Source organism: Pseudophryne corroboree, chromosome 5, assembly GCF_028390025.1.
Source record: "Pseudophryne corroboree isolate aPseCor3 chromosome 5, aPseCor3.hap2, whole genome shotgun sequence".
Taxonomy (NCBI): domain Eukaryota; kingdom Metazoa; phylum Chordata; class Amphibia; order Anura; family Myobatrachidae; genus Pseudophryne; species Pseudophryne corroboree.
The window spans coordinates 66,440,903-66,453,917 of record NC_086448.1 but is presented as its reverse complement, the minus strand read 5'-3'; the positions used below and the strand labels follow the sequence as shown (position 1 = coordinate 66,453,917).

At 49.4% G+C, this 13,015-nt stretch overlaps 1 protein-coding gene across 1 annotated transcript in view; it reads left to right on the top strand.

Annotated features, from left to right (window-relative positions):
* Positions 1-13,015, top strand: part of TATDN1 (TatD DNase domain containing 1) — a 98,097-nt gene that overhangs the window by 46,541 nt on the left and 38,541 nt on the right. The window contains exons 10-11 of the mRNA XM_063921318.1: positions 3,074-3,144; positions 4,466-4,592. Of these exons, the coding sequence (XP_063777388.1) occupies positions 3,074-3,144; positions 4,466-4,592 (198 nt within the window). The remainder of the gene's footprint in view (positions 1-3,073; positions 3,145-4,465; positions 4,593-13,015) is intronic.

Genomic DNA, 13,015 nt, shown 5'->3' with positions numbered 1-13,015 from the left:
CCTGGACAAAATGTAGAAGTCAGCCTCCTACCCTGGGATCCCCCAGAGGGAAGCCTGCCCCGTCATGCAGCAGGCTTTTCATGTTTTGAAGCAGGCTGACGGACTGCCCAGGATTGTTTTGCCTTGGGCTTTGTGGTTTTGGGAGCAAGAGATTTGTCTCGGGTATGCCTGACCTTTTGCTTTCCCTTGAGGCCGAAAGGAACAAAAAGTGGTACCTTTTGCCTTCTGTGCAGAAGGATTAGTAGTGGGGAGAAATACCATCTTAGCAACTGCTATTTCAGACACTATTTTATTTAGGTCTTCCCCAAACAAAATGGAGTCCAGGTCCACTTTCCACGACCTCAACCACATTATGCGACAAGTCAGGACAGATGTGGTCAACACCTTGGCTGTCAATAAACCCGCCTCAGAGGACGCCTCCTGAAAGTAATAGGCGGCGGTGGTAATGTGAGACAGGTACTGTCTGGCATTGACAGATATATCCTCGGGCAGCTCTTCCTCTAATGCCTGAACCCACGTCTCAATACCTTTTGCAGCCCAGGAGGCAGCTATAGTGGGTCTATGAATGGCTCCAGTAAGGGAGTAAATAGACTCCAGGCATCCCTCCACACGCTTATCTGTCGGTTCCTTCAGTGGAGTGAAAGTGGTGACAGGCAGAGTGGACGACACCACGAGGCGGGTGACGTGAGAATCCGCCGGCAGTGGAGTCTCCCATTTGTTACATAACTCTGCAGGGAGAGGATAGCGAGCCCAGGCCCGTTTAGGCAGAGGGAATTTCTTCCCTAGATTAGACCAGGGTTCCAGTCTGATGTCCACAAGATGATCAGAATTGGGTAATATGGTTTTAACCACCTTCTGCTGTTTAAACTTATCAGTTTTCTTTGCCACAGTAGTGGAATCCTCATCATCGGTGATTTGAAGGATATGCTTAATTGCAGCCACTAAGGCAGGAACATCAATCTGCAAGGGAGAATCCTCATCAGTATCACAGGATTCAGTGTCTGACAGGACCGTATGCTCCCCCTCCTCTTCAGATGAGACATAAGAGAAGTTTGTAAGGAGGAAGCAGCCCGCTTAGATGTACCAGGGACACGTGAGTGACCTGGTGTGGATTTCTATCTACCCAGAGACTGATTTAATTGCTGCAGTTGGTTAGACAAATTTTCCGCCCAAGGCGGATTAACCGTAGGGACAGTATGTGGTCGCAGTGGCACCAGTGCTCCCATAGGGGGCGTTAGGCATCCACCAGAGTACTCAGCAGGTTGATGAACGCAGCCCAGGGGGCTACTGTGTAGATGCAGGAGCTGCAGACTGACTGGGAGATGCATGGCAATTAATACACAGACCATCATATAACAATTCCCCCTCTGGTAAATCCTTGGAGCATTCTCTGCATGATGCAGGAGCTTCCACTGATTTACTGCACTTTCTGTTAGACATTATGGCCCTCATTCTGAGTTGATCGCTCGCTAGCTGCTTTTAGCAGCCGTGCAAACGCTAAGCCGCCGCCTTCTGGGAGTGTATCTTAGATTAGCAGAAGTGCGAACGAAAGGATCGCACCGCTGCTGCAAAATATTTTCGAGCAGTTTCTGAGTAGCTTCAGACCTACTCCTAGCTTGCGAACACTTCAGACTATTTAGTTCCTGTTTTGACGTCACAAACACGGCCTGCTTTCGGCCAGCCACTCCCCCGTTTCCCCCAGCACGCCTGCGTTTGTATCTGGCACACCTGCGTTTTTACACACACTCCCTAAAAACGGTCAGTTACCTCCCAGAAACGCCCACTTCCTGTCAATCACTCAGTGGCCAGCAGTGCGACTGAAAAGCGCCGCTAGACCTTGTGTAAAACTACATCGGCTTTTGTGAAAGTACGCCACGCATGCGCATTGCACCCCATACGCATGCGCAGAAATGCCGCTTTTTAGCCTGATCGCTGCTCTGCGAACAACGGCAGCTAGTGATCAACTCGGAATGACCCCCTATATGAGAATGCAACAACAGAGCGACTTATGCCTAATTCAGACCTGATCTTTGCGGGATACGATCAGGACCACTGACATGCGGGGGGACGCAGGCCCAGCCCCCTACCCCCCCCGGAGAAATACTAAAGCATCGCACATCGGCAATGCTTTTGCACTTCAGGAGTAGATCCCCGCCGGAGCAGATTTTGCGTGCTGGCCGGGAGCTACTCGTCGCTGCCCAGGTCCCAGCGGCTGCGTGTGATATCACATAGGCGCTGCGGCCCACCCCCCGCACGGTGCAGCCATGCCTGCGTTGGCCGAACCGCGACGACAAAATGACGGACAAACGCAGCAGTGCTGCCCCCTTCCGCCCAGCAACTGCCTCTGCTTGTCAATCTGCCTGATTGACAGGCAGAGGCGATCGCTAGGCAACGACAGCCGTTGCCGGCGCATGCACTTTTCTGACCTGATCGCTGCGATGAACGGCAGCGTGCAATCAGGTCAGAATGACCCCTTTAGTATGATAAAGCCAGACAAAGTACAATACCTGCGAATAAGTCCGGTATTATGTGAACGCGATTTAATGGTGGGTCCCGCCTGGGGGCCCCTCTTACCTCCTCACCATAGCAGCCACACGAACCAAGAGAGCGGTCTGCGACTCTGTGCCTAAGCCAGACTTCTCCGCCGCAAGTACCCGGGAACCAGGCCGCGGGAGTATGAAACGCCGCTTGGGAGGTAATGGAGCCGCAGTGCAGCCCAGAGAAGAAATCTTCTGTCAGAAAAGCTTTTTCAGGGCTGACCAGTGCAGCCCTCCTGTTAGGTGACCTGCTGCTGCATGCACCAACTCAAAACTGAGCTCTCAGTGCCTGGAGGCGGGGTTATAGAGGAGGCCCCAATGCATCCTGGGACAGCCTAAAGCTTTAGCCTGTTGGTGCCTCTGGATCAAGATCCACTCTACACCTCGATGTTTCTCTGTGGAAACCAATGTAACCTGCTGCAGAAATGAAATATGCCACTGGTGTTATTCTTTGTTGATAAATAGGGCCCTATGTATGTATGTGACTGGTGTGTATAGTCTGTTACTTACTTGTTTTATTGTTTCCAAACTCCTAGTTCATTAAAGACAGAGGCCAACCTGGAGGTGCTGAGATCTATACCAAGTGAGAGGCTGATGATTGAGACAGGTGATGTTCCCATTGTTAAATGTAACTCTGTTTTTTGAAACACGGCCTATCGCCGCCCCTAAATGGCCGTTGCATGTCAATCAGGTGTGCGTACTTCTCTGAATTAGGCCCAGAGTTTGGGAAACACTGTTCTATGCACATATGGGATATGACCGCAGTCAGGAGGGCGTTACCTGGCCAGGTCGTGTCACATACGTCAGTACTGCCTCCGTCAGTTGTGGAGGAAATCCTTGTGCAGAATGGACTTCCTCCTGCCACTACGGCCCCCCGGGAGTGGTGTTGCAGTCTGCAACCACCGCCATCACTCTCAAACTCGAGCCCCAGAATGCTGTGCAAACAAGGGGATTTAAATATATTTTTAAAAATACTTTTTACACTTTAGTAAATAAAAAAGACAATGGCCCTCATTCCGAGTCGTTCGCTCTGTATTTTTCATCGCATCGCAGTGAAATTCCGCTTAGTGCGCATGCGCAATATTCGCACTGCGACTGCGCCAAGTATCTTTGCTATGAAGATAGTATTTTTACTCACGGCTTTTTCATCGCTCCGGCGATCGTAATGTGATTGACAGGAAATGGGTGTTACTGGGCGGAAACAGGCCGTTTTATGGGAGTGTGGCTGAAAACGCTACCGTTTCCGGAAAAAACGCAGGAGTGGCCGGAGAAACGGGGGAGTGGTTGGGCGAACGCTGGGTGTGTTTGTGACGTCAAACCAGGAACGACAAGCACTGAACTGATCGCACAGGCAGAGTAAGTCTGGAGCTACTCTAAAACTGCTAAGTAGTTTGTGAGCGCAATATTGCGAATACATCGGTCGCAATTTTAAGATGCTAAGATACACTCCCAGTAGGCGGCGGCTTAGCGTGTGTAACTCTGCTAAATTCGCCTTGCGACCGATCAACTCGGAATGAGGGCCAATATCTGCGCTGTTTTGACAAAAAAATAAAAGTCAGTTAAGTGGTTAATAAAATCAGAATATTGTTTTTATATGATGTGTGTAACATCTGGGTGCATTTAGTCTTCACTGTTTCATATTCTTTTACTTTCACAATGAGTCGCGTGTTATCGCAGGATTATTTATAACATAGAAGACGCTGCATGGAACAAGCTAAATGGCGCTTCTTTTATGGGTAAAATCTGATAGCTTTTATTGTTCTTACCGTAGGCATGTAAGCTGAAGGTCTCTGCACTCCATGCCCACTTAGTACATCAGATGTTATACGCTGGATAGGAATATAGTAAGCAATCAGGGTCACATGACATATCCTAGCCATCATGCCGCAGGTTTATTCTGATGACGTTGTCCTGTTTCTGTGGAACAGACGCCCCCTGGTGCGGGGTGAAGAACACTCACGCTGGCTCAAAGTATGTGAGAACCACTTTCCCGACTAAGAAGAAGTGGGAATCCGGACACTGCCTGAAGGACAGAAATGAGCCCTGTCACATCATGTAAGTGCCTGTGAGCGGCGTGTGCTTGTAAATATCCACAGGGCGGCCAGAACTTGCTTCCTACGTGCTGGGATGTTATTATAGGGGTGTGAAAATAACAGAAACAAGTAACGGTTTCTTGTCTCTGCCTGTCATAATGAAAGAAAGATGACATTGAATCATACCTGAAGTGACAGAGACAATTTATATATTAGTTGCACACTGTAGTTTCATCCATCTGTCCTCATTGTAATTTGTTCTCGGACCTTGAAAGAACTCGAGATACCAGCCATTGTATTCACATACAAGGCCTTAAACTGGGCACACAGTATACAATCCATGGGCGACCACCTAATATCAGGTGAACTTCCCAGCGATTACATAGGTGTATATGCAGCTCCATTGCAGGAGCATTAGCTGATATACGGCTTATAACACTCCAGCTACAGTCGGGATCAGGAGGTCGCATCTTATCTGCTATTTTATATTTGACCTGACCTCCCGATCCCATACAAGCCGGTACACACTGAGCTATTTCTAGCAGTGTATACGGGACTCACAGGGGGTCATGCTGGGTATACATCCGTTGTCTGATCAGGAGCATTTACCCGATCAGCCGAGTGATGGACAAGGTGAGTACCCAGCTTTGGGGGTCATTCAGACCCGATCGCTAAATGCACAGCAGCAATCGGGTCTGAAGTGTGCATGCATGGCTGACAGCCGACGGCTGTCGTAGCCTAACGATCGCCTCTGCCTGATTGACAGAGGCGTTCGCTAGGCGGGATGGCGGCATTAATCCGCTGTTTAGGGGGTGCGGTGCGGCCAACGCAGGCGTGGCCGGACCATGCCGGGGGCGGGCTGCGTGGGCTGCTTGACATCACACGCAGCCGCTGCGACCCAGGCAGTGACGAGTAGCTCCTGGTCAGCGCGCAGGAGCTGCGCTGGCCGGGAGCTACTCCTGAAGTGCAAAAGTATCGCCGCTGTGCGATGCTTTTGTACTTCTGAGGGATGGGGGGGGGGCGGCGGGCCTGACATGCAGGGCGGACTAGCCCTGTGCTGGGCGTCTCCCCGCATGTCTGCGTGCCTGATCATAGCCCTGCAAAATCAGGTCTGAATTAGGCCCTTTATCCAGAGTTAGGAGTAAATGAAGCAATGCTGCACTGCAGGTGGGGTAGATATAAAATGTGCGGAGAGATTTATGGGGTGTGTCCTAACTGAATTCTGAATTGCTGTGTAAAAAAATGGTTAGAATTTACATATGTACGCCCACAAGGATGATACAAAAAATAGAGGAAACCATGGTCTTATTATCCTGAATGGCCACACACTTCACGATACCTGGTATCTGGGCCTTTTGGCCCACATCATTTGGAAGGCCCGAAAGATCGAACCGTCATAAGACTGTTTCCGTTTTTTGGAACACTTAATCAGCATTTGGCCGAAACAGTCATACATATATGCTGCACCAAAAAACAGGCCAATCACCCAATAATTGTATAGCGTGTAACTAGCTTTACTCCTTAATCTGAGCAAGTTCCACACCCTGCAGCTGAGGTCAAGGTATTCTTCTGTTATTAGCCATTACATGCTGAGAAAAAGGCTAATTCAGGGGTGGACAATACTTTTCAAATAAAGGAGCCAGTCTAAAAAATTTAGGATCTAAGCACACATAAGGTGCTTCACACACCAAGGGTGGGATATAATGCCACCCGAGTATGCCGTAGGTGCGGGGCCAAACTCAAATGTTTTTCTTAAAGCAGCAATGATTAATGGTTTTCCCTTGTAAATGACTCTCGGGATCCAGCACCTCCAACAGCATCGGATGGCATTACGTCCTGCCCCAAGTCTTCTCTGCCAATTGCAACGCAGTAGTGCAGGTGTGGTTTGATTGGTCAATAGCTACCATGTCTACACTGATGACATGATAGCATTTCAACCTCATATCCTTGGTAGTCCAGGCGGCTGCAGCGGCTTAAGCATCTTCAGGGTCCTGTCGGTCGTGTGACCATTGCATTCACCTGAGACCTCTGATGAAGAGGCAGTTTTGAGATGTACCCTACCCCCACAGCCTAATCCTAACCATCTGAATCCTCAAAACATAAACATTTCACGTGGCAACATTTCTGATTTTTACATATTGAGGATGTTGTCATGGTCACTCTTGACCATGTGGCCTGATCCCCAGCAGCGCTCATCAGAGAGTTACACAGATTCATACAAGGTATGGCAGGCTAGTGCCTGAGGTTTGTCAAGCCCTAGGTTCTCCCCCATAATAACTTTATTTTCTCTAACGTCCTAGAGGATGCTGGGGACTCCGTAAGGACCATGGGGATAGACGGGCTCCGCAGGAGACATGGGCACTTTAAGAAAGTCTTTAGAACTGGGTGTGCACCGGCTCCTCCCTCTATGCCCCTCCTCCAGACCTCAGTTTGATACTGTGCCCAGAGGAGATGGGTGCACTACAGGGAGCTCTCCTGAGCTTCCTGTCAGAAAGTATATTTGTTAGGTTTTTTATTTTCAGGGAGCCTGCTGGCAACAGACTCCCTGCATCGAGGGACTGAGGGGAGAGAAGCAGACCTACTTCTGTGAGTTTCAAGGCTCTGTTTCTTAGGCTACTGGACACCATTAGCTCCAGAGGGAGTCAGAACACAGGTCTCACCCTGGAGTTCGTCCCGGAGCCGCGCCACCGTCCTCCTCGCAGAGCCGGAAGATAGAAGCCGGGTGAGTATAAGAAGAAAAGAAGACTTCAAAGGCGGCAGAAGACTTCATGATCTTCACTGAGGTAACGCACACTGTAAAGCTGTGCGCCATTGCTCCCATTCACCTCACATACCACTGTCACTGTAAGGGTGCAGGGCGCCCTGGGCAGCAATAGGACCTCATTTGGCAAAAATAAGTATATACATGTACAGGTGGGCACTGTACATGTATATAACAGAGCCCCCCACAGTTTTCAGTAATTTTGAGCGGGACAGAAGCCCGCCGCAGAGGGGGCGGGGCTTCTCCCTCAGCACTCACCAGCGCCATGTTTCTCCACAACACAGCGCTGAGAGGAAGCTCCCCGGACTCTCCCCTGCTTACACACGGTGATAGAGGGGTTTTAAGAGGGGGGGGGCACAAATTGGCATTATATATATATATATATATATATATATATATATATATAACAGCGCTACTGGATAAACAGTTATTGTTTTTTCCAAGGTCATATAGCGCTGGGGTGTGTGCTGGCATACTCTCTCTCTGTCTCTCCAAAGAGCCTGGTGGGGAAGCTATCTTCAGATAAGAGGTTCCCTGTGTGTCGGTGCGCGTGTGTCGACATGTCTGAGGTAGAAGGCTCACCTAGGGAGGAGGGGGAGCGTATGAACGTGAGGTCTCCGTCGGCAGTGCCGACACCTGACTGGATGGATATGTGGAATGTTTTAAGTGCTAGTGTAAACTTATTACACAAAAGGTTAGACAAAGCTGAATCTAAGGAACAGCCAGGGAGTCAACCCATGTCTGTCCCTATGTCGCCGGGACCTTCAGGGTCTCAGAAGCGCCCACTATCCCAATTAGGAGACACAGATACCGACACGGATTCTGACTCCAGTGTCGACTACGATGATGCAAAGTTACAGCCAAAAGTGGCTAAATGTATTCGATATATGATTATTGCAATAAAAGATGTTTTGCATATCACAGAGGAACCCCCTGTCCCTGACACGAGGGTACACTGGTTCACTACGGCTGGCCGGCGGTCGGGCTCCCGGCGACCAGCATCCCGGCGCCGGGAGCCCGACCGCCGGCTTACCGACAGCTTGGCGAGCGCAAATGAGCCCCTTGCGGGCTCGCTGCGCTCGCCACGCTACGGGCACGGTGGCGCGCTACGCGCGCCACACTATTTTATTCTCCCTCTATGGGGGTCGTGGACCCCCACGAGGGAAAATAATTGTCGGTATTCCGGCTGTCGGGCTCCCGGCGCCGGTATACTGAGCGCCGGGAGCCCGACCGCCGGCAAACAGAAGACCACCCGGGTACACATGTATAAGGGAAAGAAACCTGAAAGAAACCTGAGGGGTAACATATTCCCCCTCACATGAGTTGAGCGAATTATCTGAAAAAGCTTGGGAATCTCCAGACAAAAAACTGCAGATTCCCAAAAGGATTCTTATGGCGTATCCTTTCCCGCCAACGGACAGGATACGGTGGGAATCCTCCCCTAGGGTAGACAAAGCTTTGACACGCTTATCAAAAAAGATAGCGTTGCCATCCCAGGATACGGCTACCCTCAAGGATCCTGCTGACCGCTCGCAGTAGGTTATCTTGAAGTCCATTTACACACATTCTGGTACATTACTCAGACCGGCAATTGCGTTGGCCTGGGTTTGTAGCGCTGTAGCAGCATGGACAGATTTCTTATCAGCGGAAATTGAGACCCTAAATAAGGATACCATTTTATTGACCCTAGGGCATATAAAAGATGCTGTCTTATATATGAGGGATGCTCAAAGACACATTAGTTTACTGGGTTCCAGAATAAACGCTATGTCAATTTCTGCTAGACGTGTCCTATGGACCAAGCAGTGGACAGGTGATGCCGACTCAAAAAGACATATGGAGGTGTTACCTTACAGGGGTGAGGAATTGTTTGGGGAAGGTCTCTCGGACCTGGTCTCCACGGCCACGGCAGGTAAATCAAATTTTTTGCCTTATGTTCCCTCACAGCCTAAGAAAGCGCCACATTATCAAATGCAGTCCTTTCGTTCCAATAAAAGCAAAAGAGTACGAGGATCGTCCTTTCTTGCCAGAGGTAGGGGCAGAGGAAAAAAGCTGCACACCACAGCTAGTTCCCAGAAACAGAAGTCCTCACCGGCCTCTACAAAATCCACCGCATGACGCTGGGGCTCCCCTGAGGGAATCCGCCCCAGTGGGGGCACATCTTCGAATTTTCAGCCACATCTGGGTTCACTCACAGGTGGATCCCTGGGCAGTGGAAGTTGTTGCTCAGGGATACAAGCTGGAATTCGAAGAGGTGCCTCCTCGCCGGTTTTTCAAATCGGCTCTACCAACTTCTCCCCCAGAAAGGGAGATAGTCTTAAATGCAATTCACAAGTTGTGCCTTCAACAGGTGGTGGTCAAGGTTCCCCTACTCCAACGAGGGAAGGGATATTACTCAGCCCTGTTTGTGGTCCCGAAACCGGACGGTTCGGTCAGACCCATTTTAAATTTAAAATCCCTGAACCTATACTTAAAACGGTTCAAATTCAAGATGGAGTCGCTCAGAGCGGTCATCGCCAGCCTGGAAGGGGGAAATTTTATGGTATCTTTGGACATAAAGGATGCATACCTTCATGTTCCCATCTATCTACCTCACCAGGCGTACCTGAGATTTGCGGTACAGGATTCTCATTACCAATTTCAGAAGTTGCGTTTGGGCTTTCCACGGCCCCGAGGATTTTCACCAAGGTTATGGCGGAGATGATGGTACTCCTGCGAAAGCAGGGGGTCACAATAATCCCGTACTTGGACGATCTCCTCATAAAAGCGAGATCGAGGGAGCAGTTGCTGAACAGCGTGTCACTCTCACTAAAGGTGTTAAGGCAACACGGCTGGATTCTCAATATTCCAAAGTCACAGTTGACTCCTACGACTCGTCTGCCCTTCTTGGGCATGATTCTGGATACAGACCAGAAAAGGGTTTTTCTTCCAATAGAAAAAGCTCAGGAACTCATGACTCTCGTCAAGAACCTATTAAAGCCAAAACAAGTATCAGTGCATCACTGCACTCGAGTCCTGGGAAAGATGGTGGCATCATACGAAGCCATTCCCTTCGGCAGGTTCCATGCGAGAATTTTCCAATGGGACCTACTAGACAAGTGGTCCAGGTCACATCTACAAATCCATCAGTTAATCACCCTGTCTCCCAGAGCCCACGTGTCGCTCCTATGGTGACTACAGAGTGCTCACCTTCTAGAGGGTCGCAGGTTCGGCATTCAGGACTGGATCCTGGTGACCACGGACGCGAGCCTCCGAGGGTGGGGAGCAGTCACGCAGGGAAGAAATTTTCAAGGTCTGTGGTCAAGTCAGGAAACTTGTCTTCACATCAACATCCTGGAACTAAGGGCCATATACAACGCCCTACGTCAAGCAGAGACTTTACTGCACAACCAACCGGTGCTGATCCAGTCAGACAACATCACCGCAGTGGGTCATATAAACCGCCAAGGAGGCACAAGGAGCAGAGGGGCGATGGCGGAAGCCACCAGGATTCTTCGCTGGGCAGAAAATCATGTAAGCGCACTGTCAGCAGTGTTCATTCCGGGAGTAGACAACTGGGAAGCAGACTTCCTCAGCAGACACGACCTACATCCGGGAGAGTGGGGACTTCTTCAGGAAGTCTTCGCACAAATTGCAACTCGGTGGGGACTGCCCCAGATAGACATGATGGCGTCCTGCCTCAACAAAAAGCTACAAAGGTATTGCGCCAGGTCATAAGACCCTCAGGCGGTGGCTGTAGATGCCCTAATAACACAGTGGGTGTTCCAGTCGGTCTATGTGTTTCCTCCTCTTCCTCTCATACCCAAGGTGTTGAGAATAAGAAAAAAAAGAGGAGTGAGAACAATTCTCATTGCTCCGGATTGGCCACGAAGGACCTGGTATCCGGATCTACTGGAATTGCTCACGGAAGATCCGTGGCCTCTTCCTCTCAGGGAGGACCTGTTGCTACAGGGGCCCTGTCTGTTCTAAGACTTACCGCTGCTGCGTTTGACGGTATGGCGGTTGAACGCAGGATCCTAGCCGGAAAAGGGCATTCCAGAAGGTCATTCCTACGCTGATAAAGGCCAGGAAGGATGTGACCGCTAAACATTATCACCGGATATGGCGAAAATATGTTTCTTGGTGCGAGGCCAGGAATGCTCCTATGGAGGAATTTCATCTGGGCCGTCTCCTTCACTTCCTACAGACTGGGGTGAATTTGGGCCTAAAATTAGGCTCCATTAAGGTTCAGATTTCGGCCTTATCTATTTTCTTCCAAAAAGAACTGGCTTCTCTTCCTGAAGTGCAGACGTTTGTGAAGGGAGTCCTACATATTCAGCCTCCCTTTATACCTCCGGTGGCGCCTTGGGACCTGAACGTGGTGTTGAGTTTCCTTAAGTCGCACTGGTTTTAACCGCTTCAAACGGTGGAATTAAAATATCTCACTTGGAAAGTGGTCATGTTATTGGCCTTGGCTTCGGCTAGGCGAGTGTCGGAATTAGCGGCTTTGTCTCATAAAAGCCCCTATCTGGTATTCCATATGGATAGAGCAGAATTGCGGACCCGTTCTCAGTTCTTGCCTAAGGTGGTATCATCTTTTCATATGAACCAACCCATTGTGGTACCTGTGGCTACACGAGACTTGGAGGATTCTGAGTCACTGGATGTAGTCAGGGCTTTGAAGATTTACGTGGCCAGAACGGCTCGAGTTAGGAAAACAGAGGCTCTGTTTATCCTTTATGCTGCCAACAAGCTTGGTGCTCCTGCGTCTAAGCAGACTATTGCTCGCTGGATCTGTAACACGATTCAGCAGGCTCATTCTACGGCTGGATTGCCGTTACCTAAATCGGTTAGGGCCCATTCCACCAGGAAGGTGGGCTCATCTTGGGCGGCTGCCCAAGGAGTCTCGGCACTACAACTATGCCGAGTTGCTACTTGGTCGGTGTGGCCGGAGAGACAAGCCAGCCACACGTGTAATGGCGTCTGCGGCACTGAAGGGGTTAACCCTCGTGCCCAGCGCCATGTTGCGGACTGTTTAAAAGTTTGTTGAATGATGTGTTTTAACATGTCATATGTAGTGCTCTGTGCACCATTGCAGGAAGACCTGTTTAAATGTATTTATTTTATATTCAAGACAGGCTTGGTGTATATTTAAAGGGAAACACGTGTTTAAATGAAATGTATTTAAAGGAAAAAATGCAGTTACTTTAGATGTCTGAAAAGGCATCTCTTATCCTCTGGAAATAGGAAGGGGCATGCTAATGGCTCCGTGCTAGCAGAGAGGTGTGAAGGACAATACCTTTTGATGTGTAAGTTCCTTAGAGAGAGATGCTAATCACTGGGTTTATGGGCTTGGAACTTGTTTCATGTACCTGATTTAATTGACATACGAACGACCTATGCAGGAAGGAAGACTATTTGTATTGTAGCCATTCCTGTTGTAATCTTAAACACTGGGATTGCCTGGAGATGTGAATGACCAGAAACATCTATTTTGAAGATATGTGATAAATTTATCAATAGTGAATGTTAATCTGATACCAAACGTTGTCTGGGTGACAGGAAGGAGGATATTGTTTTATTGCACTTATATCCTTGTAAAATGTAATTTATTGGTATTTTGTAAAATAACCCGATTGGTTGGAGAAGACAGGGAGGGCTTACCCCCCTGTGGTACTGTGTGGAAAACCGACATAAAAAGGAGA